General features: G+C 39.3%; 1 protein-coding gene across 6 annotated transcripts; it reads left to right on the plus strand.

The window, feature by feature from the left end:
• The first annotated feature begins 1,786 nt into the window (after nucleotides 1-1,786).
• NPM1 (nucleophosmin 1) lies at nucleotides 1,787-17,226 on the plus strand. Of its 6 annotated transcripts, none has more exons than XM_082380880.1 (11): nucleotides 1,793-1,990; nucleotides 3,966-4,045; nucleotides 4,543-4,662; nucleotides 4,999-5,092; nucleotides 5,436-5,542; nucleotides 5,618-5,709; nucleotides 10,063-10,120; nucleotides 10,470-10,553; nucleotides 11,405-11,506; nucleotides 13,794-13,868; nucleotides 16,870-17,226. In XM_082380880.1, the coding sequence occupies exons 1-11, from the start codon at nucleotides 1,933-1,935 to the stop codon at nucleotides 16,906-16,908; spliced, it is 909 nt and encodes a 302-aa protein (XP_082237006.1). In that variant the 5' UTR covers nucleotides 1,793-1,932; the 3' UTR covers nucleotides 16,909-17,226. The 6 variants fall into 6 exon arrangements, with proteins under 6 accessions (XP_082237004.1, XP_082237006.1, XP_082237005.1 ...); XM_082380881.1 differs by having other exon boundaries at nucleotides 1,796-1,990; nucleotides 5,642-5,709; XM_082380878.1 differs by lacking the exon at nucleotides 16,870-17,226 and having other exon boundaries at nucleotides 1,787-1,990; nucleotides 13,794-13,955.
• The last annotated feature ends 5,417 nt before the right edge of the window (nucleotides 17,227-22,643 follow it).

Consider the following 22,643-nt stretch of genomic DNA (forward strand, 5'->3'; position numbering starts at 1 on the left):
AAAAGTGGTTGTTTTTTAAACCACTTGATTCCATGAGATAATATCTAAGTGCCTGAAATATTAAAACAGCAAATGTATTTATATAACATGAGCTATGCCTCTCAAATGATTCCGGCTCTGTGCAGAGCTGCATTGAATAATCATGGTCCAGAATCCAGAAACGTATTACAAAGTAGTCTCAACTTTTACTTGCATGGGCTCAAAGAACATTAGCCCCTTCTCCACTATCCTGTAGCTCCTCTCTTGAGACTTTCTCATTCTAAACGTCTAAATCTTCCTCAGCCACAGTCCTGTCCTCTTTTTTTTTATCAGCCTTCCTCAGTTCCTTTAAATAGATATCCTTCCAAGACTCTGTTTTTTCTCTAGCAATTGGTCACACTCTGCGTTTTAAAAGATCCAAGAACCAGGCTGGTGAAGACTTTCCTTCAATTGGGGGAAGGGAAAAGGTGAGGAACAGCTTAGTCTATTCACATATTGCAAGCATTGATTTCTCCAAATTTAGAACTGTCATTCTGTTAACTAATAATTGGGTCATGTGTATTATGGTTTATCTCAAGTAGATTGTATTCGGGTAGGGAATTACTGTCACTATTTTTATTCCTTACAGTACTTCTTTAATTTATTGTTTGGTCCATTGATGTAAAAAAGATACCTAGGGGAATCATCGGCACCAGGGCCCCGGGGCTGCGGTTGGGGGAGGGATGGTCCTCAGTTTGTCAAAGTGTAGCTTAAGTTGCTCACTTCCAAACAGTCTAATTAAGGTTTATGCATTTCTTACAAGTCATATGCCTTCTTTACAGGTCAGAACATTCTTAGAAATCCTGAGGATTCAGAACTGCACTGCCTCAGACACTGGACCCTCATATAATCCTCTGAGCTCTTTTAGTTGGATGTTGGTATTGGACTTCGAACTAGAGAACCCTGTCTATAATCACTTCATCTGTTTGGGCACCTTCCTCGCGGCCCGTTTCCTTGTCTGCAAAGCGGGGATAGTCGTGATATGCCTCACAGGACGTTACGTGGGGACATGTTGTGGATATATAGCCCTTTTAAAATCTTCTGTCTGGAGAAATCACCCAGGCTTGGTTCCTGCCCTGCTCATGTGGAAGAGGCCGACTTAGTCCCCTTTTGCCCCCAAATGACATAATGAGGAAGGATTTCAATTTCGAAGATGTTTGCTCAGAAACGACAGAGCGATAAAAACAGAGTTGAATAAGTCTGGCCAGCAGCTACATCTTTTCTCTCCAACAGATAATAATGCGTATAGTCCACTGTCTCTGGCACCTCAAGCTTTAACTTTGGGGAAACAATGAATTCTGCGCCCAGGCCTTCAGGCGAGTCAAAAAACCCGAAGTGGTTATGCTTGTTTGGAGGCCTGCGAGGCACGAGGGGACGGAGAAAGGTGAATCGAGTTGCTCTCTGACTCACAACCGGCTCGCCCTCCGTACCTAACACAGCTAAGTGTTGTCGTCGCCATTTTGCAGGGTGGGCTGCGCAGTCTCCTGCCGCAAGGCCCGCGCGCCTGGGCCGGAGAGGACGTGGAAGGCTAGAAGGCGGGGAACGCGCGCTACCCGGAGGAAGCACGCGTGCGCACAGGCGGCGGCTGCGGCGGAGGGGTGGGGCCGGGGTACGAGTGCGCGTGCTCGGTGGGAGCCCGCGAAGTACCTGGAGGAGGTGGGGGGAGAGGTAGAAAGGAGTGAGGTTGAAGAGCGCTTGCGCGGGAGGGCGACCGTGCGGGGAGGGGGGCTCCGGAGCACGCGCGCGGAGACGGGACTTAAGGAGCTCTCGCGAGATCTCCAGGTTGCTATATATGTGCGCAGGGAGCCCGCGTCCTTTCCCTGGTCTGATTCCGTCCTGCGCGACTGTTCTTTCGAACGGTAGTCTTTTATCTCCGTCCACTTTCTCTCCTACCGAAGTGCGTGCCACCAACCCATGGAAGATTCGATGGACATGGACATGAGCCCACTGAGGCCCCAGAACTATCTTTTCGGTAACTGCTGGGGGGTTGGAGCGAGGCCGAGCAGGGCCTTCAGGCTTTGGTGGGGGGGCGGGATCCCACTGAGGCCTGGGTTAGCGGGGAAAGCTAAGCAGGCTGGAGGCCTGAGGGGGTGGGAAGCGAGCAGACGGGGTCCTGCCGCCTGCAGGATGGGGACCCAGGAGGGGCGAGCCGGAAGCACGGAGGGGGGTGGGAAGGAGGGGCGGCCTGAAGGTTGAGGCGTCAGCGGTCCGAGGCCCAGGGCCTGAGGTAACGTGGAACCGACCGGCTGAGGGTTCGGCGTTACGCGGGGCCCATGGTGGAGCTCTGGGCACAATTATTTTCTGAGGTTTTGTGAGTTGGTAGGCTTCTGATTCCGGGCGGGTGCCTGAGGCTAAGCTCCGCGATGGTGGTGCAGGAGGTTTTGTGGGTTCGGGGTGTGAGGAGGCTTGGGCCTCCTTTCTGGACGAGAGGATCGATTGAGCATGGCGTTGTCCTCGGGCCTCAGGGTCAGGAGCTCTCGACCGAGAATCGGCCCCGGTGCCTCGGCTGGTTGCTGGGGGCAAGGGAGGTGCGGCCCGGCCCGGCGTGAGGAGGCCGCGACCGCTGGGGAGCACGTGGTTGCCACGTGGTTGGGGGAAGGAGGGGGGTGTGGGCGCTGCATCCGGGGCTCACTGGCGTCTTGTCACCTCCGAGCCTGGGGTCCTGGGGCTTGATTGAGGCTGGTGGGCCGGAAATGTTAGGTGAAGTGGTTGGTAGCTCCAGGACTCTTGGAGGTCTTTTGTTCGGTGCTTAACATCTATGCTGGTAGTTCTCATTTAGAGAATCCTCTTTCTGTCTCACCGCGTCCATCTCGCAGAGGAGGTACTGCCGCTCAGAGAACCGAAGTGGCTTAAAGAAGTTGCACTTGTAGGAAGAGACTAGATCTAACCCCATGACCCTTGCTTCCAGAGCTGGTGCATTACAAATGATTTGGGGTGGGGGGTGGCGAGGGAGGGAGACTGGCGGAGGCAGCCTTCTGTTAAAACTTGTAATTCTATACCAGGGTTTTGGGATTTCCCCCTCGAGCACACCAAGTACCATACTAAGGGGCCTGCGTTGGTTTTTCAGTCTCACTAAACTGAATTGTTGAAGCCTTTGTGTCAGGCTTTAAAAAATCCTGCCTCAAATTAATTTTGTTTCCTTATATACCATGCTGAGATTTGTTAATTGAACAATAACCGTTAAGCATCTATTCCAGTAACTATTAGATGGCAACTAAATGGGACTATTTAAATAAAGTTTAATTCTGATGGTATTTAAGACAGTTTGCTTATTCATGAATGGTAGTAGTAACATGCACTATGCATTAAGGCTTTTATTCCTAGCATTTTGAAAAGCTGGCGTTTCTGATCAATTTATATCAAAATTTTTGCTTTAACTCTTGCTATTGGAAGTATCCCTAGGATATTTCTATTGTCTTAAACATAATTTCTGAACAATTTAATGTACATCATTTCTGTAACTTCGAAGATGGAATGTTGACCCCTGTAACGAGTTTTAGTTCTTTTACATTTGTAGTTTTTCTGTTGTGAATACAAGCTGTTGATGTAGGTGTTTGTGTAACCATTGTCATTTCTAAATTTGGCACCTGGGAGTTTTGGCAGGTAATTTCAACTTTAAAATAGTGGGATTTTATCAACATTGTATGTTAGGGTTGGTTTCAGTTCTAGCTTTACTAAATTTTTGATCCTGTTTCTACATGAGAATAGTAGTATAGTTGAGCATAAAATAATGTAGTGGGAAGTGGAATTTATAAAGCTCTGTATGGATGTTATTTGATGTTTATAGACTTTTGTGTTCAAGAAATCCAGGAAGAGGTACTTCTGCCTTGCCTTTTGGTAGCTATAATAGTAAAAATTAGTTCACAAGTTAACTTTTTGGTTACCCACACTGAATTTTCAGTGTTATTTTTCTCCTTGTTATAGTTGAATTTTTTCTTCATTTACAGGTTGTGAACTAAAGGCCGACAAAGATTATCACTTTAAGGTGGATAATGATGAAAATGAGCACCAGTTATCTTTAAGAACGGTACTTAAACTTTTCAAAATAAACTACTTAACATTTCTTGATTTCAGTCTCTTAGTTCCTATTCGTGTGGATTAATACTTATTTTACAGCAGTATTTTTCTTTCCTTATTTACGTTCTTCGCTTCTACAGTTGTATTAAAAAGCCCTTTAGGGTAGTGATAAATATAAATCTTATTTGTTCTCCACAGACACTAGCCTATAGCCTACTACTTAACTTCTAGGTGGCCAGTAGATGTTAGGTGGTTTGTACTTAGGCGTGGGTGATGACATAACCATCTTTGTCATCAAATGCATTTTTATGTAATTGTTAAGATTCACCAAATATGAGAAATTGTCAAAGTCACATAAAACTTGAAGACAACATTGTGCTCAAGTCAGTTTCCCACCAGTGGTAATAACGAAAGGTTTATAATTGTTCTGATTTTTTAAAACAACTGGTTGGGGGGGGTTGTAAAATGGTGGAAACTTAAGTTGAAGTACTGTTTTTCTATTAACAGGTCAGTTTAGGGGCTGGCGCAAAGGATGAATTGCACATTGTCGAAGCAGAGGCGATGAATTATGAAGGCAGTCCAATTAAAGTAACACTGGCAACTTTGAAAATGTCTGTGCAGCCAACGGTAAGGGCTCTTTTACACTTTGGATTTTATGTCAAAGTCTAATTCTGTTGCCTTAAGGTGAGTGTCATTTAGGTTACAACAGAGAGATTGGGGAATTTGGTTTGGTTTTTTCCCTAGTAGTCACAGCTGCATATTCTGTCACTGGTGTTGACTGATCACCGTGGTGGTAGCTGCTTGTTTATCAGAGGTGAAAAAAACAGGTTCACCGATTTGTTCATTTGGCTGATGGGTTTGCTTGTTCAGAAACATTTTTAAGTTATGAACAGATTTTATACCAAACATGTAACCATTTTTTTCCCCCACAATATTTAGTGATTTATAATTTCTTCTTTTTAGGTTTCCCTTGGGGGCTTTGAAATAACACCACCTGTGGTCTTACGGTTGAAGTGTGGTTCAGGGCCTGTGCATATTAGTGGACAGCACTTAGTAGGTATGTTATTTTTATATGTTATGATGCTTATTTTTAGTGCAGTTACTTTGTTCCCAATTTGGACTTTATAAAGTATGCTTAGTTCTAGTACTGCTGTCTGTAATAGGTTCAAATGGGAATCTAGTAATTTATAACTAAAAAAGCCTGGTGTTTTGCATGTAAAACCTAGTAATGAGTATTAGTCCATTAAATTCCTTTTAAAAAATTTTGTTCTCTTTTTACTCTTTTTCTAATAGAATCTGAGTTTTAAAATACTTATTACTGTGTCTTATCAGTGCCCTTTTTTCTGAGTTCTTGCTGTTGGTTGAGTTTTAGTGGTGGCTAATAAAGAATTTTATTTTAGCTGTGGAGGAAGATGCAGAGTCAGAAGATGAAGAGGAGGAGGATGTGAAACTCCTAAGTATATCTGGAAAGCGTTCTGCCCCTGGAAGTGGTAGCAAGGTTCCACAGGTACAGATGCAATTTACTATACATAATTTATTCTGGCCTTTAGTTTGGTACTTTGGATTAGCACTTCCTTACCAGTGTGTGTCCAATTATTTTTTTAAGAAAAAAGTAAAACTTGCTGCTGATGAAGATGATGATGATGATGATGACGACGACGATGATGATGAAGAGTAAGTAGTATGCCCTTAGAAACCTGACATTGTCGTATGGGGGGTTATGAAAACGATTTACCAAAATCATGATTAGTGGTTGTCAGTTTGTGTTAAATGAGCTGAGTTAAAGGATGCAGTATGCAGCATTTCCCAGATGTATTTGACTAGGTGCCTTTTTTCTGAGGAAGATTTAGTGGACACATTACTGTATGCTAAGTCTGGTGTATTTTACACTGAACAGTTTATAATAAATGGATTGGGCATAAAGAGAATCTGAATATCTCCAGCTATATTCATTTTGTAAGTTGTCACTTGAGGATTTTTTTTCCCCACAAAGGATTTTGGCATATGGTTGTCCTGGTCCTTATGAGAAAATTAGATTCTAAAAGAGAATAGAATTTTGCTGGAGAATTTAAAATTTGGTTGTAAACAAGATTTGATATGTTTGTTAAACTAGGTCAGACTATGGTAAAGTTATAAACATGCTATGGAATAAAATGCTACTCATGATTAGTCTTTCCTATATGCAGCCATATCAAAAATTTATTAATATTGAATTTTTAATTGCTTGTCAACTTTGTTCTTGAGTTCTCAGGTTGGTCCATTGTATATTTACTGAAAACAATTGAAATGGAATCTAAGACAGACTCTGAGAGAACATGCACTAATTTAACGATCAGATCTGCAAAGTAGGTTTTCAGTGACCTCAACTAGCCAAGCTGGTAGCGCTTTAAAAAGGCCTTTGAGCATGACAGTGGAAGCAGAAAATAGGAAAGAGTTGAATGCTTAAAAAATTCAAAATTACCTGCATGTCAAACTTATAAACAAACTCAATATAGTTGGTGTTTGTTACTACTTAATTATGCCTGGGCTTTGGAAGATTTCCTGTCTTTAAAATGGGGATAATTCCTGATGTAACTACAATGTAAATAGTTTACATTCTTGTCTTCCATGTCTCCTCTAAGTTGTCTTTAAGTTAGGTGGTGAGGGAGGAATGAAAAGTGTAGATGGTAACAAGGTCCAAATCGGTAAGTTTTCGTAAAAGGGTAGTCAGATACATGTATAAGTAGAGGCAGTTAATGGATCCCTTGAGGATAGCAAGTCTTAGAAGATTCCATTGGTTAGGGGGCAATGAAAATGTTAAGAGGTGCCCCAAGGTTTGTTAGTTAAAAGTAGTTATTATGTAGAAATTGTAAGCCATAATCTCAGAAGGCTTGGAACCCACAAAATAAAAGGCAGATCAGTGGGTCTGTTTTGGGGATGGAAGGGGTATGGTGTGGGGTTGGTTGACTGCTGTTGCTGTAAGCAAGAAAAGCTGAAGACTATGTAGTACATTAAAAGTTAGTATGACCAGCACAACATTGTTAATCAACTATACTCCAATATAAAATAAAAAGTTAAAAAAAAAAGTTAGTATGGCTTACAGATACATCCTGGGTGGATTATTCTGGGTGGCCAGGGAACTATAGGGGGTGACTTTGGAGGACAGTTTTTAGGGGGCCCTGAAAATGTTAGGCGCTCAAGCATGTCCGGCATGGGGCCCCCATGGGGCCGGAGTGGCCATTCCCCAAGTGGCTCATGGTTATGGCTGGGTCCTGGGGCAGCATGGGCTGTGCTTCCTTCCAAGTTCAGTGTTGTTTCCCACAGGGGCCAGGTCAGGTGAGGGGGTGGTGGAGAGTGTTCCTTGTTCTTCATTGAGGTGGTAATGGGATTTGCCTAGGTGCCACCCAGGAAAATATCTGTTACTTAAAAAGTAAAAAAAAGGGTGCTTCTCCATAAACACCCTTTTCCCCTATATTATTAGGGAATATCCTAATAAAACTGCTTACAATAGTGGTTTTATAAAAACCATTGTCATCTTTTTTTTAGTATGGGGTAGCCTATGCAGGTATTGGGTGATAGGGCCAAAATTGACAAATCACTGTTAAAAATTACTTAAAAGACGTTAATATGCCTTTAAATGTATACTACACGGTATTTTATCCAGTTAACATAGCAGATTTTTTACCCCTGTATTGGAAAGAAGTGTTTCTTTGGTTGCACATGGATGAAGTTACTCCTGTTTTTTATTTAGACTATGTAGTGTGGAAGAGAAACCATTTTGTTTGGTTTGTGAAGTAATTACAAGTTAAACCAATTCCACCATTTGCTGATTCGTACTTATTCGTGGACTTCTCCATTGATTGGATTTTTTTCCCCCCAGTTCCCCCATTTAGAGTGAACAGTTTGGTACTTTATAGTGTATGTGCACAGTTGTGCAGCCAATTTCAGAATATTTCATCACCTCAAAAAGAAACTGCTATAATCCCTCATCTTCCCCAGCTCTAGTCAATAACTAATGTACTTTGTTTTTTATAGATTTGCCTGTTCTGGATATTTCATATAAATGGAATCATGCAATATGTGCTCTTTTGTGGCTGGTTTGTTTAACTTATCACAATATTTTTTTTTTTTTTTTTTTAAGATATGAATTACTTAGCCACAACAAGACATGGAGGAATCTTTTTTTTTTTTTATCATTTTGACTCTTAATTTATTTTTTTTATTTTTACTTTTGGGTGTGTTGGGTCTTCGTTTCTGTGCGAGGGCTTTCTCTAGTTGTGGCAAGTGGGGGCCACTCTTCATCACGGTGCGCGGGCCTCCCACTATCGCGGCCTCTCTTGTTGCGGAGCACAGGCTCCAGACGCGCAGGCTCAGTAATTGTGGCTCACGGGCCCAGTTGCTCTGCAGCATGTGGGATCTTCCCAGACCAGGGCTCGAACCCGTGTCCCCTGCATTGGCAGGCAGATTCTCAACCACTGCGCCACCAGGGAAGCCCTTATCACAATATTTTTAAGATCCTTGTAGCATGTAGCAGTACTTGTACTCGTTTTATATTATTGAACTATAAGAACTTTTTATATATTTTGGAAACAAATCCCTTATCAGGTAGAATTTACAAACATTTTCTCCCATTCCATGGGTTGTCTTTATACTCTGTTGGTGGTCCTTTACAGAAAAGCTTTTAGATTTCATAGTTTGGTTTATTTCTTTTATTGTGTTTTCGGTGTCAAACCTAAGAAACCATTGCCAAATCTTCAAAAAGTTCTATAGTTTCAGCTCTTACCTTTTATCCGTTTTGAATTGATTTTTGTATCAATTGTGAGGTAAGAGCCAGTTTCATTTTTTTTGATTGTGGATATCCAGTAGTCCCAGCACCATTTGTGAAAGACTTTTCCCCATTGAATGGTCTTTGCCCCCTTTTTGAAAATAGTTACCATAAATGTATATTTATTTTTGGACTCTTCAGTTCCATGTCTATCCTTCTGCCAGTGAAACATTATTCTGATTTCTGTTGCTTTGCACTTTTTATAGATTTTAGTTTGTAATTAATGTGAATGCTTCACCTTTGTTCTTCTTCAAGATTGATTTTGGCTACTTTGGGTTCCTAGAGTTTCAGTGTGAGTTTTAGGATCAGTTTCTATGGAGATACCAGCTAGGATTCTTTTAGGGGTTATGTTAAATCTGTAGATTAATTTGGAGAGTTGCCACCTTAATATTTACTGGTCCATGAATTTGCAATGTTTCTATTTTAATTTCTTTAAATAACTCCATTTTCATTTTCAAAAATTTACTTTCAGTTGTAAAAAACATAACACCATATTTACCATCTTAACTATTTTTTAAGTGTGCAGTTCAGTAGTGTTAATCATAATCACATTGTTGTGTAACATCTCAAGCTCATCTAGTTATACTGAAAACCATAACCGTTGAACAAAAAGTCCCCATTTCCACCTCTCCCCTGCCAGCCACCAATCTTACTTTTGGTTTCTATAAAGACTCATTCCTTTAGATACCTCATATAAGTGGAATCATACAGTATTTGTCTTTTTGTGACTGTTCTTTCACTTAGCATAATGTTCTTAAGGTTCATCCATGTGCTACATTTGAGGATTTCCCTAAGACTGCATATTCCCTGATATATATACACGTGTATGACATTTTCCCTACAATTAGTTTATGGACATTTGGGTTGCTTCTTTTGGGGGGGGGGGTGCGAGTTGGCTCACACCATGCTGCCTGCGGGATCTCTTAGTTCCCCAACCAGGGATTGAACCTGTGCCCCACTGCAGTGGAAGTGCGGAGTCCTGACCACTGGACTGCCAGGGAATTCCCTGGGTTGCTTCTACTGCTTGGTAATTGTGAATAATGTTGCAGTGAAAATGAATTTGTGTTCAAGATTGTGCTCTCAGTTCTTTTGTCAACCCGCAAAAGTTTGAAAGCTCTTCATGCTTTGATTGACTAAACTTTTAGGTTCATCCACTTTCTGGATAAGCTTTCTAGATTTGTTGAGTGCATTGAATCAGTAATAAGGACTTATCTCATTTGTAGTGATGATGATGATGACTTTGATGATGAGGAAACTGAAGAAAAAGCTCCAGTAAAGAAAGTAAGTAAGATACAGTAGTAGAAGATTATCAGAAATAGCTAATAACAAAATGATGGGAATTTTTGCCATTGGCTTGTTTTGTGGTTATTGAAAATTGCCTTAGGAGAAGATGATCTCATACTTGAAATTTTTCTTGAGTAGGGCTATCTTGGAAACTTCTAATAGTAGGGAATTATCTGTTTTCTTTATATAGCCTTCTGTCTGTTAACCCTTTTGCAACCTTTTGTCAAAATGATTGTTTCATCTTAGCCTGACTGCTGCTTTTGCCATGGTTTGGGGCAGTTTTATTTGTACTAATATGTCTGTTATGTAGGGAGGGGCATTGATTAAGATTCATTTCTAATTGCAGTCTGTACGAGATACTCCAGCCAAAAATGCACAAAAATCAAACCAGAATGGAAAAGACTCAAAACCATCAACACCAAGATCAAAAGTAAGTGGTAACATATAAATACAAGCTCCACTGAAGTAGTTAGGTTCTTCTGTGGAAGAATCTACTTTAAAAATTTGATAGGTCTTTGGAGAACGCCTGTAGTTGGTGTCGAAGAGCTAAGATGTGCTTATTTTATTGGTAATCACTGTCATATAGTTAGACAGTTGACCCTTGAACAACATAGGAACTGCATGGGTCCATTTATCACGGTTTTTTTTTTTTTGTAAATGCTACAGTACTGCATATCCACGGTTGGTTGAATCTGGATGCAGAGGAACCACAGATGTGGAGGGCCGACAAGTTATACACAGATTTTTGGCCACGTGGAGGGCTGGCGTCACCTGTTGACATTCAAGGGTCAACTGTATATTGCCGTGGCTTTCTAATGGGGGAGAAAGCTGACAAAAAGATTGTTATTGTGATACAAACAGTTGTGTCATGTAAGGGTTCTTACTTGTTGAAAGGTATGTTTATCGCATAGTGCAGTTTCTCAGTGCTGGCCGAATGTTGGGAGATTATCATTTAAATGCTATGGAATGGGCCCCAGGCATCAAGCTGCATTAACTTTGTAGCTTCATTCTTGGGGACCTTCTGGTTTCGTTTTTTTGATAGTATCCTTTAAGTGTAGGACTGACCTGGTGTTGAATATAAATGCAGGCTCAAACTATTTCCTATTCCTTTCTTAAGCAATAATATAAAAATAATTGTTGAGACACGAATTCATTTATAATGGTAACTCAGTTCTGGTGTATATTTGTTTTTACAAAGGACTGTAAGAATTTTATTGAGAAAATCCAGGTAGGGTGGGTCTTAAGAGTTCTTATGATGTTAAAATTCGCCTTTTTTCCCAGGGTCAAGAATCCTTCAAAAAACAGGAAAAAACTCCTAAAACACCGAAAGGACCTAGCTCTGTAGAAGACATTAAAGCAAAAATGCAAGCAAGTATAGAAAAAGTGAGTAAAATTGTCTTCCTTAAAGGAACTAAATAGGTAATTTTACCTTTCTGGGGTTTGGAACAGGAATCGTCCTCATTTTTTATAGTTAATATACCTGCCCCTTTGTGGTGTGAAATTATCTCAAAAATGGATTACTAGTTACTTAAATTAATTTATAGTCTCTGTTGATTTTTTTGCATATTTGAAGTTAAATATGCTTTATTTTCCATTATAAAAGGAATACAAGTAAGTTGATTGTAAGATATATTCTTACCTTAGATGTTAAAATGAGAGCATTTCCCTTCACCTGTTCTGGTCATGAGATGCCACAGTACCAGCAGAGGGCGTATGAGTCTTCTAAAATTGCAAACAGCTGGAAAAGTAGTCTTTGGCTGCTTGGTGTTGTAGTTTTTAAAAAATTTACTCGTGTTTGACTGTAGTCAGAAACATTCTCCGACAAATTGAGTCATTTCTATTTGCCATTTGCACCAAGATGTCACCAGGCAATACGTGTGATAATATCTTGAATTCTTGAGTGACTTAACATGTTTACATTTAGTTTTGTCTTAGTGGAAATGTGTGAGAAGAGGATTAGCTTTTGTCCTACTTGCTTGATTTGGGGTGGGGGGGGTGCACTTAATAAACTTCAGTGAACTCTGGAGCATGGAGTAATTGGTTTTAATGCCTTGAAACACATTTGAGAGAAACTTTAAAATTCTGTGAATATTCTCAGACCCCAATTATTGAGAATAAATGTGGGATGGTGAGGAAAAGTTACTGACTCCCTTTCCCTGTGTTTTTTCTGTGCTCTCTAGGTTCTACATGGCTTCCGTAGATTTCCTTTCATTGTGCAGTTATGAGTCAATTGGAAAACTAACATTTTAGAACCAGAATGTATTTCTTGATTTTGCTTTAGTACTACTGTAAACCTTTTAGCCTTCCTGGTATCGCTGCTTTATTTTTATCCCTTGCGTACCGTTCTAAAATGACATTTTAGATACCCCTCCCCCTAATTTTAATATGGTCCTATCTCCTTGGTTTAATTGCAGGCGCATTGAACAATCCTGGGCACTACTGGTAAATTAAGCCCAAAGATGGGGAGAGAGGAAAAGGAGAGACAAATATAGTCCAAACTGAGTATCATCAACAATCCAGACTGAAGTCTTCTATTTTAACTCAATCCCCTTTCCTGATTTGCCACCCACCCATGCCCCCCTTCCAGGCTGGAAGCAATCTCTTGATCTCCTAAAACACTTTCTTTTGACTGCTGTGATTCAGTGAACCTTATACTTTGCTTTCTATTACTTGTGCATTTGCCTCACCTCTTTGACCATATTTTAATCACCTTTGTATCTCCCTAGCTGCTCAATAAATATTTGAATCAAATAAGAATGTATGTGACAATAATTTAAAAGTGTAAAATTATAGTGAGGTTTATTTTCTAGGTGATGAGGCAGCTAAGTATCTTACACCATACTTGAAGCCTTCTTGATCTTTTTAAAGTGCGCAGAAGATTCAGGTTACAAGGAAAATCAAAATTTAGTTATCAAAGTAGGAAACAAAAGTGAAAAAATTAGTGTGTTAAGGTAATTCCAGAGCAGAGATAAATATAAACGTTTCAAGATTTTTGAAAATATTTGGTGACATATACTTTGAAAATAATTTGGTGTTACTACTATTGCGCTTTCTTCCCTGTGTCCATAATTGAAAGGAATGGCGAATTTTAAGAGTGTAGTGAAATGTAATAAAGTCTTCCCCCCCATTTGACTTCATATACCCCCTGAATTGACTCCCAGGTTAGCACCGTGCTGGACCTGGGTTTTTGGTACATATTAAGTGATCTTTTTAACAATTTTCGTCACTTGTATACATGATACCCAAAGGGGCTATACTTTTTTTTTGTATTTGGTCCTGGGTGGTGGAGAATGGTGGTAAAGCCGACTTGTTAGATAAATACAGTAGGCAGTCAAGTTGATGGTCGAATGCCTGAAGAATCACAAGCATAGCTTATACTTTGTGTTTTTAGAGTGGCTGGGTGGGGGCAGGGAATTTGAAACTTGGACAAACCTTATTCAGTATGAGAGTACCTGTGGAAGACCTAGGTCCTAATATGTTGTACAAACATGTCTTTCTAGGCCTAAAAAAGGATTTATTCAGTATTAAAATGAAGGAGTTGAGGAGACAAGGAATGAATCACAATGATCCATATAATAAACAGCACTCAAATCTTTGAGGAATTTCATAACAATCTCCCTCAAAAACAGTGTTTCTATACTTACCCTTAATAATGCTTTTGTCTCAATAGGGTGGTTCCCTTCCCAAAGTGGAAGCCAAATTCATCAATTATGTGAAGAATTGTTTCCGGATGACTGACCAGGAGGTAACTGAACTTTGTTGGAGACATGATCAAATCCAAAATTTTTATTGTGACTTATTATGGTTATTTGTTTAGTCTCTCTAGGTGTTGGCTTCTTTTAAAATGTTCCTAACCACAGACAATACTTCAGATTAAATACATGGAAACTCTTAAGAATTTAGTTGGCAGAGACTGAGAAGATAACTTTTTTAGTACATTTTTCCCACTTTTATATAGTTGGTAAATTATCTCTTGGTTACTGAACTCAGTTTTGCTTTTGGTACTATGTTGGCTAAGGAAATGAGCTGTGGTTTTCCTTGCTGCTCCATTTGGCTACTTGGGTCAGTCTGTTCTTTGCTTTCTTGTGAGTTGGCAGAGACGATTTTCTCCATAGATGTTATGGGAAGCACATTTTGCTGAAATCAACCTAAGTGTAAAATCAGTTGAGTTAGATTTTGTATTTCCTAATGTGAAGAAGGTGTTTTGTCAATAGAAGAAAAATCACGCATTTATTTTTACTGTCGTATTTATAGTTGCTGACTCGCAGATTGTAAAGGAAAGTGTAAAAGCAGTTGCCCAGGGCTGCTAGGCATCTCGTACATACAGGACATGCTCTGTGTTTAATGGTTTTTGTCAGCGCTCCCTAAGTCTCCTGTATTCAGCTTCCTTCAGTAAATTAAATTTGTTATTTAGAGATCTTTTTCTACCACAATATTTAGTACTTAAATCACTTAAATGGCAGCACTATTTTTCTCAGGTTTGAAACCCTTTCAGTGGTTTAATACTCTTCGTGGTGGTTTATTGTGAGTTCAGCCTTCCTTGCCATGGCCACGAGATGACCAGTTTGAATCTTTTCGATTCTTTTGGTTGCTATTCTGTTTTTTGTGTATATTTGGATCCCAAAAAGCCAGTGTAAATTGTGTGAATTTTCTGCGGACATTTAGTAAACATAAAAGTCCTTTTAAAACTATGCAGTGTGTAATTGTTAATTCAGTATCGAAAATGGTAGAAAGTGAGATATATAAACCATCATCTATAACAGGTAAGCATAAGAGATATATAATTTTTTCAGCTAATACCAAAGGAAGTGGTAAAATAAAATTTTTGATTAAGAAAAATTCAGGTGAAGATAAAGTAACAACTAAAGTTGCAAGGGCCTTCCAAACAGCATAACGTCAGTCTTGCAGCTGAAAATGACTGAATTCACTGCTATCAGAAATATTTTCTGACTTAAAAACTGAAAGCTGTTTTCAAGTGCCAGGATGAAATTTCTGCAATAATAAAAAATATATCTCAGTTTACTATTATGAAATTATCAAAACACTGAATGTGTCACATTTTTATGGCATAGCTGCAGATGTAAGTAATTACAATGTGTAAAATATCTTCCCATTACTTGTACAGTTTTTCTTCTGAAAAAGTTGTTTATGAAGATTTGGCTAATAAAATCCAGATGGAACCTGAGAAATAATAGCAAATTTTTGCAGAAACTCTTGAATTAAAGAGTTAATGAAAAAAATTGTACTGCCTTTTGTGGAAAGACTACAGATAAAATCCTTGCTGAATGTTTGTATAAAGGTGCAAACAGTGTTTACTCAAAGTTGAAGCAAAACATGAAGTTTTCGAAGGTGTTTTCTGTCCCATTCAATATTCTATATAATACGTAAGTCAAGTAGCATCTGGTTTTTTTTTTTTTTTTTTTACATTAGAGTGTCATGAAAATGTTCTTCAGTATTTGTATTCAACTTAATGATTAGCGAATGACTGGTATTTGTTGACATGGTATTCAGTTCCCTTGCATTTGAAATCCAATGGCTGTGTTTAAAAACAGTATTTGAGAAAATGCTATTTATTTGAAGCACTGAAACACTTTGAAGAAAAGGCCCCCAAAGTTCTTTTAAATAATCCATTGAGTGAAACCTGCTTATTTAAATGTCTCTTCAGCAGTAGGACCATGTAAATTAAAAGAAGAGCGAAGTCATTGAAGTGCTCCATTGCTTTAAAAGAACTTGTTGAATCCTTTGAAGAGTTGACAAAAACATCAAGACTATTTTTTTTTAAGAGGCATTATTCATGAATAGGAAAAGAAACACCAACTTGAAGTAGATAATTAATACTGCACTTACATGATTGTCATTTGAAATGTTTTTTATCACTTGAAGATTTTAGCTCTTTTACATGGATGTTACTAAATACCAGCATGAGAACAAGTGGAATGAGTTATATGTTGAAGAGGGATGTAGAAATTGATGAGGGATCTCTTTTTTTTGGTCATTGGACAATATTTTAAATCATTAGACTTGAAGAATGGAAAAGCAAGTTAGTCATGGAAGATGGTGTTCTGTGTTTCAACAAACCAGAAGAGCTTGTCTGAGTAGGTAATATGGCAGAACATGTTAGATATATATAGTGTCTCATAATGCTAATGCTAGCATGTGTTCTCATTAATGAAATAATTTGGATGTGACCACTGTAGAAACTTAAAATGTAAACAAAATATAAGACTGTAATTAAGGAATTTTATAAGCAAATTATGCAAAATAAGGAACTGTTGAGATCCCACATCATCAGGGAAATATAATTAGAGGTAAAGAAAGATGTAACTTTGGTATATTTATATAGTTTATTTCAGATAAATGTACTAATTTTATGTGTCCCGTGTACAGGTGCATGTTTTTCTCTAAATCTGGCAGCCCTAAAGCAGATAACATGGAGGCAACATTGGCCAAACTGGTCTTCGTTTCCTTAACTAAATATCTTAAGTTGTTAAATGTATATTAGCATAAAAGTGACTTTGTGTACAAAAATCACATGATTTTATGTCTGAATCGAAGTATTTGAAATTAAATTATGCCTGAGTATAAATTTCCTTGAAATCAGTTCTTAATTATCTAGAGTGAACCTTTTTGGTGGTAGAATGAAAAATAGATACGTTGAATTGTACAGAGAGACGTGGTTTAATTTATTGGTGTGTATGAAGTGTTGTGGTTTTTTAACCACATTTTTTTTCTCTTTTTTTTTCCAGGCTATTCAAGATCTCTGGCAGTGGAGGAAGTCTCTTTAAGAAAATAGTTTAAACAGTTTGTTAAAATTTTCCGTCTTATTTCATTTCTGTAACAGTTGATATCTGGCTGTCCTTTTTATAATGCAGAGTGAGAACTTTCCCTACCGTGTCTGATAAATGTTGTCCAGGTTCCATTGCCAAGAATGTGTTGTCCAAAATGCCTGTTTAGTTTTTAAAGTTGGAACTCCACCCTTTGCTTGGTTTTAAGTATGTATGGAATGTTATGATAGGACATAGTAGTAGTGGTGGTCAGACAAATGGAAATGGTGGGGAGACAAAAATATACATGTGAAATAAACTCAGTATTTTAATACAGTAGCACTGTTTCTCTTTCTGTTATCCTCTTTATACTTTGTCAGGGAAATACATGTACATAGTAAAAGTGTCAAATAGTATTCCAAAATCTCTAAAATAGTATCCTGCCCTACCCATCCAAATAGTTCTGCTTCTCAGAGTTAACCGATCTATTTTTCATCAAGAGGGCTTAGTGCTTTTACCTTACCACCTCTTGATAATAGTTAATTATAATCAAGTGTTCATCAGACCTTCTTATCCACCTGTCCTAGCCTTTTCACTCCCAAAGAAAATCTGGCATGTTAAATAGCCTGCAGCAGCCTTTCTCAACCTGGGTTCTTTATCTGAACCAGAACACAAAATTATTTCTGTGACTATTTTCTTAATTTATCCAAAATAGTACATATTTGAGATCCATGGGGGTAGTTAATTTATTGCATGTGGTGGTTATGTGAGGACATTCAGGGACTAATCCTTGGGACCCCTTCATCTGTTAGACCAAGATTCAATTGCATGATGGTCAGGGCTAGATTCCTGTTCTGCTTGTTTTGCTGTGGTATATCCTCCAGTAGTTTCCCAATAGATGGGGGAAGTATTCTGATTTTTTTGCATACCTGAAAACATCTTGATTTTTGACATCAAATTATATGCTGCCTTGTAAGCTGAATCTTTTTCTCAGAATTTTAGGTGTGAGCTGCCTTTTTTGGCCTAGTCTATTCCATTTTTGTGTATTCTTTGTATATGACCAGTTTTTCTGAGAGCTAATTAAGATTGCTTTACTGGAATTTTATGTGTCTTGTAGTCTTGTTCCTGGGCCCTGGGTGGACTGTGGGTCTATTCTCCAGAGACTCTTCTCTGGTCTGGGCCTTTTACTTGGGAGGTTTCACCCTCCTACTTAACTCCCATCCATTCTTAGGCCTTCTGTTTGATTCTCTTGGATGTTTTTCTTCATTCCTTTTTGTTTAAACTTTAGGAGAGAGACTTTATTTTCTGTCTTCAAATTTGTGTTGGTTTTATTTTTTTTAACTTCCAAATGCTCTTGCTTGGTTCTTGGGACGTAGTATGTAGAGTCTGAAGAAACTTTTTCTCATTCCATGCATTGTTTACTTGTTTCCCTCCCGCACCCGCCTGTTTATTTTATCTTTTATATTGATTAGGAGGGTGGTACTTGTTGACTGGGCTCTAGTTGCAGATATTTTGATGGGGGTCTGCAGATTTTAAGCCTTTCTGTTTCTGGGGTGGTTTTCCAGAGTAAACTAGTTTTGGAGGGTGGGGGAAAATACTGGTGCAGTACTGTCTTGTCTAATCTCAAGTTTCCAGGTGTTGGGTTCTTCTAGTCATTTACACTGTGGTTTTCTTCATTGATTATTCAGTCTCTTTTCTCCAGGCCATGTCTGTCTTTGTAGCTTATCTCTTTATGTCTTTATTTTAATGGAGGCACAGTAGGAGATGGTAAATGTTCAGTGTTCTTTGTTTTTATGTACTTCAGATATAAAACATCATCTACTTTAAATAGATAGAACAATCCCAAATCACTTAACCATCCTGTACATTAATTTGAAAAGTTATTGGTGTTCACATAATGCAACTACATTGAAGTTGAGTCATTCCTTCCCTAGATAGTGTTTTTTATTATACTATGTGATGTAGGAGTGTGGTAATTATTAGTAGTAGTCCCTTAACATGTTCAGAAGTAGAAATATACTTGCTGCATAATACTGTCTTAAATAGTAAGTCTGAAATTTTTTTTCTTGAACATTTGTTACTTTTTTCTTTTTTTAAATTAATTATTTATTTTTGGCTGTGTTGGGTCTTCGTTTGTGCGAGGGCTTTCTCTAGCTGTGGCAAGCGGGGGCCACTCTTCATCGCGGTGCGCGGGCCTCTCACTATCGCAGCCTCTCTTGTGGTGGAGCACAGGCTCCAGACGCGCAGGCTCAGTAATTGTGGCTCACGGGCCCAGTTGCTCTGCGGCATGTGGGATCTTCCCAGACCAGGGCTCGAACCCGTGTTCCCTGCATTAGCAGGCAGACTCTCAACCACTGCGCCACCAGGGAAGCCCCTGAAATTTTTAATATTTGAGTTGCTTTGTGTGGAAGTTAAACCTTAACTTTGGTTTACCTGATGGGCACTTTTATGTGGCAGGAAACCCAAAAGGACTTCTCACCATTCTGAGGGAAAGCAATTGGCCTTACTGGTTGTCCTGTTCCCAGCTCATTAAATAGAGCTAATCAAATCCAGATAGGGCTTCTGTTTTGGAAGGGCAGGAATTAAAGATTTCCCTATGCCTCAGAAGTCACTAATAGTGCTAGTTATTAGACATCAGCTAACTAAACATGGTAGTAATCTGGAAGTTGAACTACTCCTAGGCTTGTGACTTAGGAAATTCCTCTTCTAAAGACACTGACTTCCTGAAAGTAAAAAGTGAGTGTCCTGAATTCAGATTTTCTTTTTTTTGGGTAACTTACAGTATTTAAAAAAAATTTTTTTTTAATTGAAGTATAGTTGATTTACAGTGTGTTAATCTCTGCTGTACATAAGAGTGACTCAGTTATACACATATAGACATTCTTTTTTATTCTTTTCCATTTGGTTTATCACAGGATATTGAATATAGTTTGCTGTGCTATACAGTAGGACCTTGTTTATCCATCCTATATATAATAGTTGACCTCTGCTAATCCCAAACTCTCTGTCCTTCCCTCCCCCCTCCCCCCTCCCCCCTCCCCCTCGGCAGCCACAAGGCTGTTCTCTATGTGAGCCTGTTTCTGTTTTGTAAATAAGTTCATTTGTGTCATATTTTAGATTCCACATATGGTATTTGTCTTTCTCTGACTTAGTATGATAATCTCTAGGTCCATCCATGTTGCTACAAATGGCATTATTTCATTCTTTTTATGGCTGAGTAGTATTCCATTGTATATATGTACCACATCTTTATCCATTCATCTGTTCATGAATGTTTAGGTTGCTTCCATTTCTTGGCTATTGTGAATAGTGCTGCTGTGAACATCGGGGTGCATGTATCTTTTTGAATTATAGTTTTGTCAGGTAACTTTAGTTTTCTGCGGAACCTCCACACTTTTCCATAGTGGCTGCACCAATTTACATTCCCATCAACAGTGTAGGAGGGTTCCCTTTTCTCCACCCTTTCCAGCATTTGTTATTTGTAGACTTTTTAATGATGGCCACTGAATTCAGATTTTTATATATTTGTATTTCAATCCACTGTGTTGTATCTTTTTGGCCAACGGAATCCTTTTCAAGCTTGTTCCTACCATCCCTGACTCCAGTAAGTAGTCTTTGATATGAAGGTTTTTGTTTTCTAGTGTGACAGAATGTTCCAGGCTTATCTTGAACAAGATAAACAGATTTTCTTTCTAGACCTGGAATGATCCGTTTTTCCAAGGAGCTCTGGTTCCTTATTTAAAAATAAAAGGAATGGCGTTTAGAGACCACAGCCCTGGTGGGAGTGATACTCATTAATACTGAACCCGGTATTGTTCAGCAGACTTAACCTGGATGATCAGATCAGACCCTTTGGAAAAGCAAGAGGAACGTTTTGAGCACTAGGAGGGCAGAGACACACTTGTCGGCTGTCTGCAGGAAGCTTCTTTTCATTTGGTATCTTAGTATCTTTATCACATATGGTTAGGTTGTGGGTGAGAACTTAACAACAGAGTTATCTTCAACCTGAACCAGAGGACAAAATAGGTTGATAAAGTAAGGCCATTTGGGGAGAGCAGATCAGGCTGTCCAAATTACCGGATCATGCACATGATGATAAAATGAGGTTTATAGTGGTGTGTAAAGCTTGCCTGCCGAAGCTATTAACTGGATAATGGGGGTGGGGTGGGGAGGTATGTTTAGATTGCCTGGGGGGGTGTTTTTCTTTGAAATTATCCAAGAGAAAAGGTTGAGGGTCACAGAAAATACCCTATTAAGGGTTAGTTAGTAGTCTGCACTGTGGAGATGCAGGGTTAAAGTTATTTCAGAAAGTGTAAGGCCACCTTCCAGCCAGATCTTAACGAAGAGCCAGTTGCTCCTTGACTCCTGAACTTGGCAGTAGACATCCCTTTTTAATCTGAAAGTTCCAAGAGCTGATTTTGTGCTACTTTGTGTCTACTTTTCTGATTAAGCTACTTCATCCTATTGAAGACTTGAGGCTGCATTTGTCCTATGTACTTAGGCTGGAGGTTCTCTCATCTTTAAAATATTTGTATTCTATAGACTCCCTGAATTTTGTGATTCTTAAGATTGGAGAGAGGTGGAAAACGAGTGTCAGATTGCAGTGCTTTTAGTGTACTTTCACTTGAAAATGAGGTAGGAAGAATCTATAAACATTTAAGTACTGTGTCCCAAAGTATGTATTTAAGGCTTAGGATTAATCAGCAAGCAAAACCGGTAACTGCCCTCCAGGGCTTGCATTCCACTGGGGAAGCAGTCAACATACATTCTCAGCTACCCTTCAGACAACCAGGAATTTTACAGATGAGAATTTGCTCAGGAAATTGTGAATTTGCCAGCCGAGAGCTAGGAATTGAATGTAGTTGTGTCTGACTCCCAACACCAAACTAGCACATAGCCACCTGGCCCCAACTACCATACTTTTGCCTGGACTGGTAACAGCTTTTTTGCTGGCCTCCTTACTGCCACTGTCACACCGTTCCAATGTATTCTTACCAGCTGCAGTAAGCTTTAAAAACAAACTGGAGGGGCTTCCCTGGTGGCGCAGTGGTTGAGAATCTGCCTGCCAATGCAGGGGACACGGGTTCGAGCCCTGGTCTGGGAGGATCCCACATGCCGCGGAGCAACTGGGCCCGTGAGCCACAATTACTGAGCCTGCGCGTCTGGAGCCTGTGCTCCACAACAGGAGAGGCCGCCATAGTGAGAGGCCCGCGCACCGCGATGAAGAGGGGCCCCCACTTGCCACAACTGGAGAAAGCCCTCACACAGAAACGAAGACCCAACACAGCCATAAATAAATAAAAAAAAAAACAAAAACAAACAAAACTGGATTTTGACCCTTAGTTTCAAAGCCTTTGATAAATTGCCAAACAAATGGGTATATCCACGCTGAGTACTGCTTGGCAATAAATAGGAACAATGATAAAAACAACAAGGGATGAGGCTGAATTTCAAACATGCTGAGCAAAAGAAGCCAGACACAAAAGAGCACATATTATATGGTTCCATTTCTGTGAAACTAGAATCTAGTGCCAGCAGACTAATGGTAACTTGAGACTAGTGATGGGTGTGGTGGGAGGTTGCCTGAGAAAGGTGTTTACAGAAGTAAAAACATTTGTCAAACTCCAAGCATTTAAAAATTGTACATAAATAGTGCCTTAAAAGGCCTTTGAAGGTTTCTGACAGGTACCTATTGCCTGTTTTCACCCTCTCGCCACTCTTGGCTAACCCTGCCTGTCACCTAGCATTTTCCCACT

This window comes from Balaenoptera borealis (assembly GCF_965194805.1).
Source record: "Balaenoptera borealis genome assembly, chromosome: 2".
In the NCBI taxonomy this organism is placed as follows: domain Eukaryota; kingdom Metazoa; phylum Chordata; class Mammalia; order Artiodactyla; family Balaenopteridae; genus Balaenoptera; species Balaenoptera borealis.

Bases quoted from the DNA above. Each gene is read 5' to 3' on its own strand.
- NPM1 (XM_082380878.1), top strand. From the start codon at position 1,933: ATGGAAGATTCGATGGACATGGACATGAGCCCACTGAGGCCCCAGAAC. The intron at 1,991-3,965 runs GTAACTGCTGGG...CTTCATTTACAG, and splicing joins GCCCCAGAACTATCTTTTCG to GTTGTGAACTAAAGGCCGAC. The intron at 4,046-4,542 runs GTACTTAAACTT...TTCTATTAACAG, and splicing joins ACCAGTTATCTTTAAGAACG to GTCAGTTTAGGGGCTGGCGC.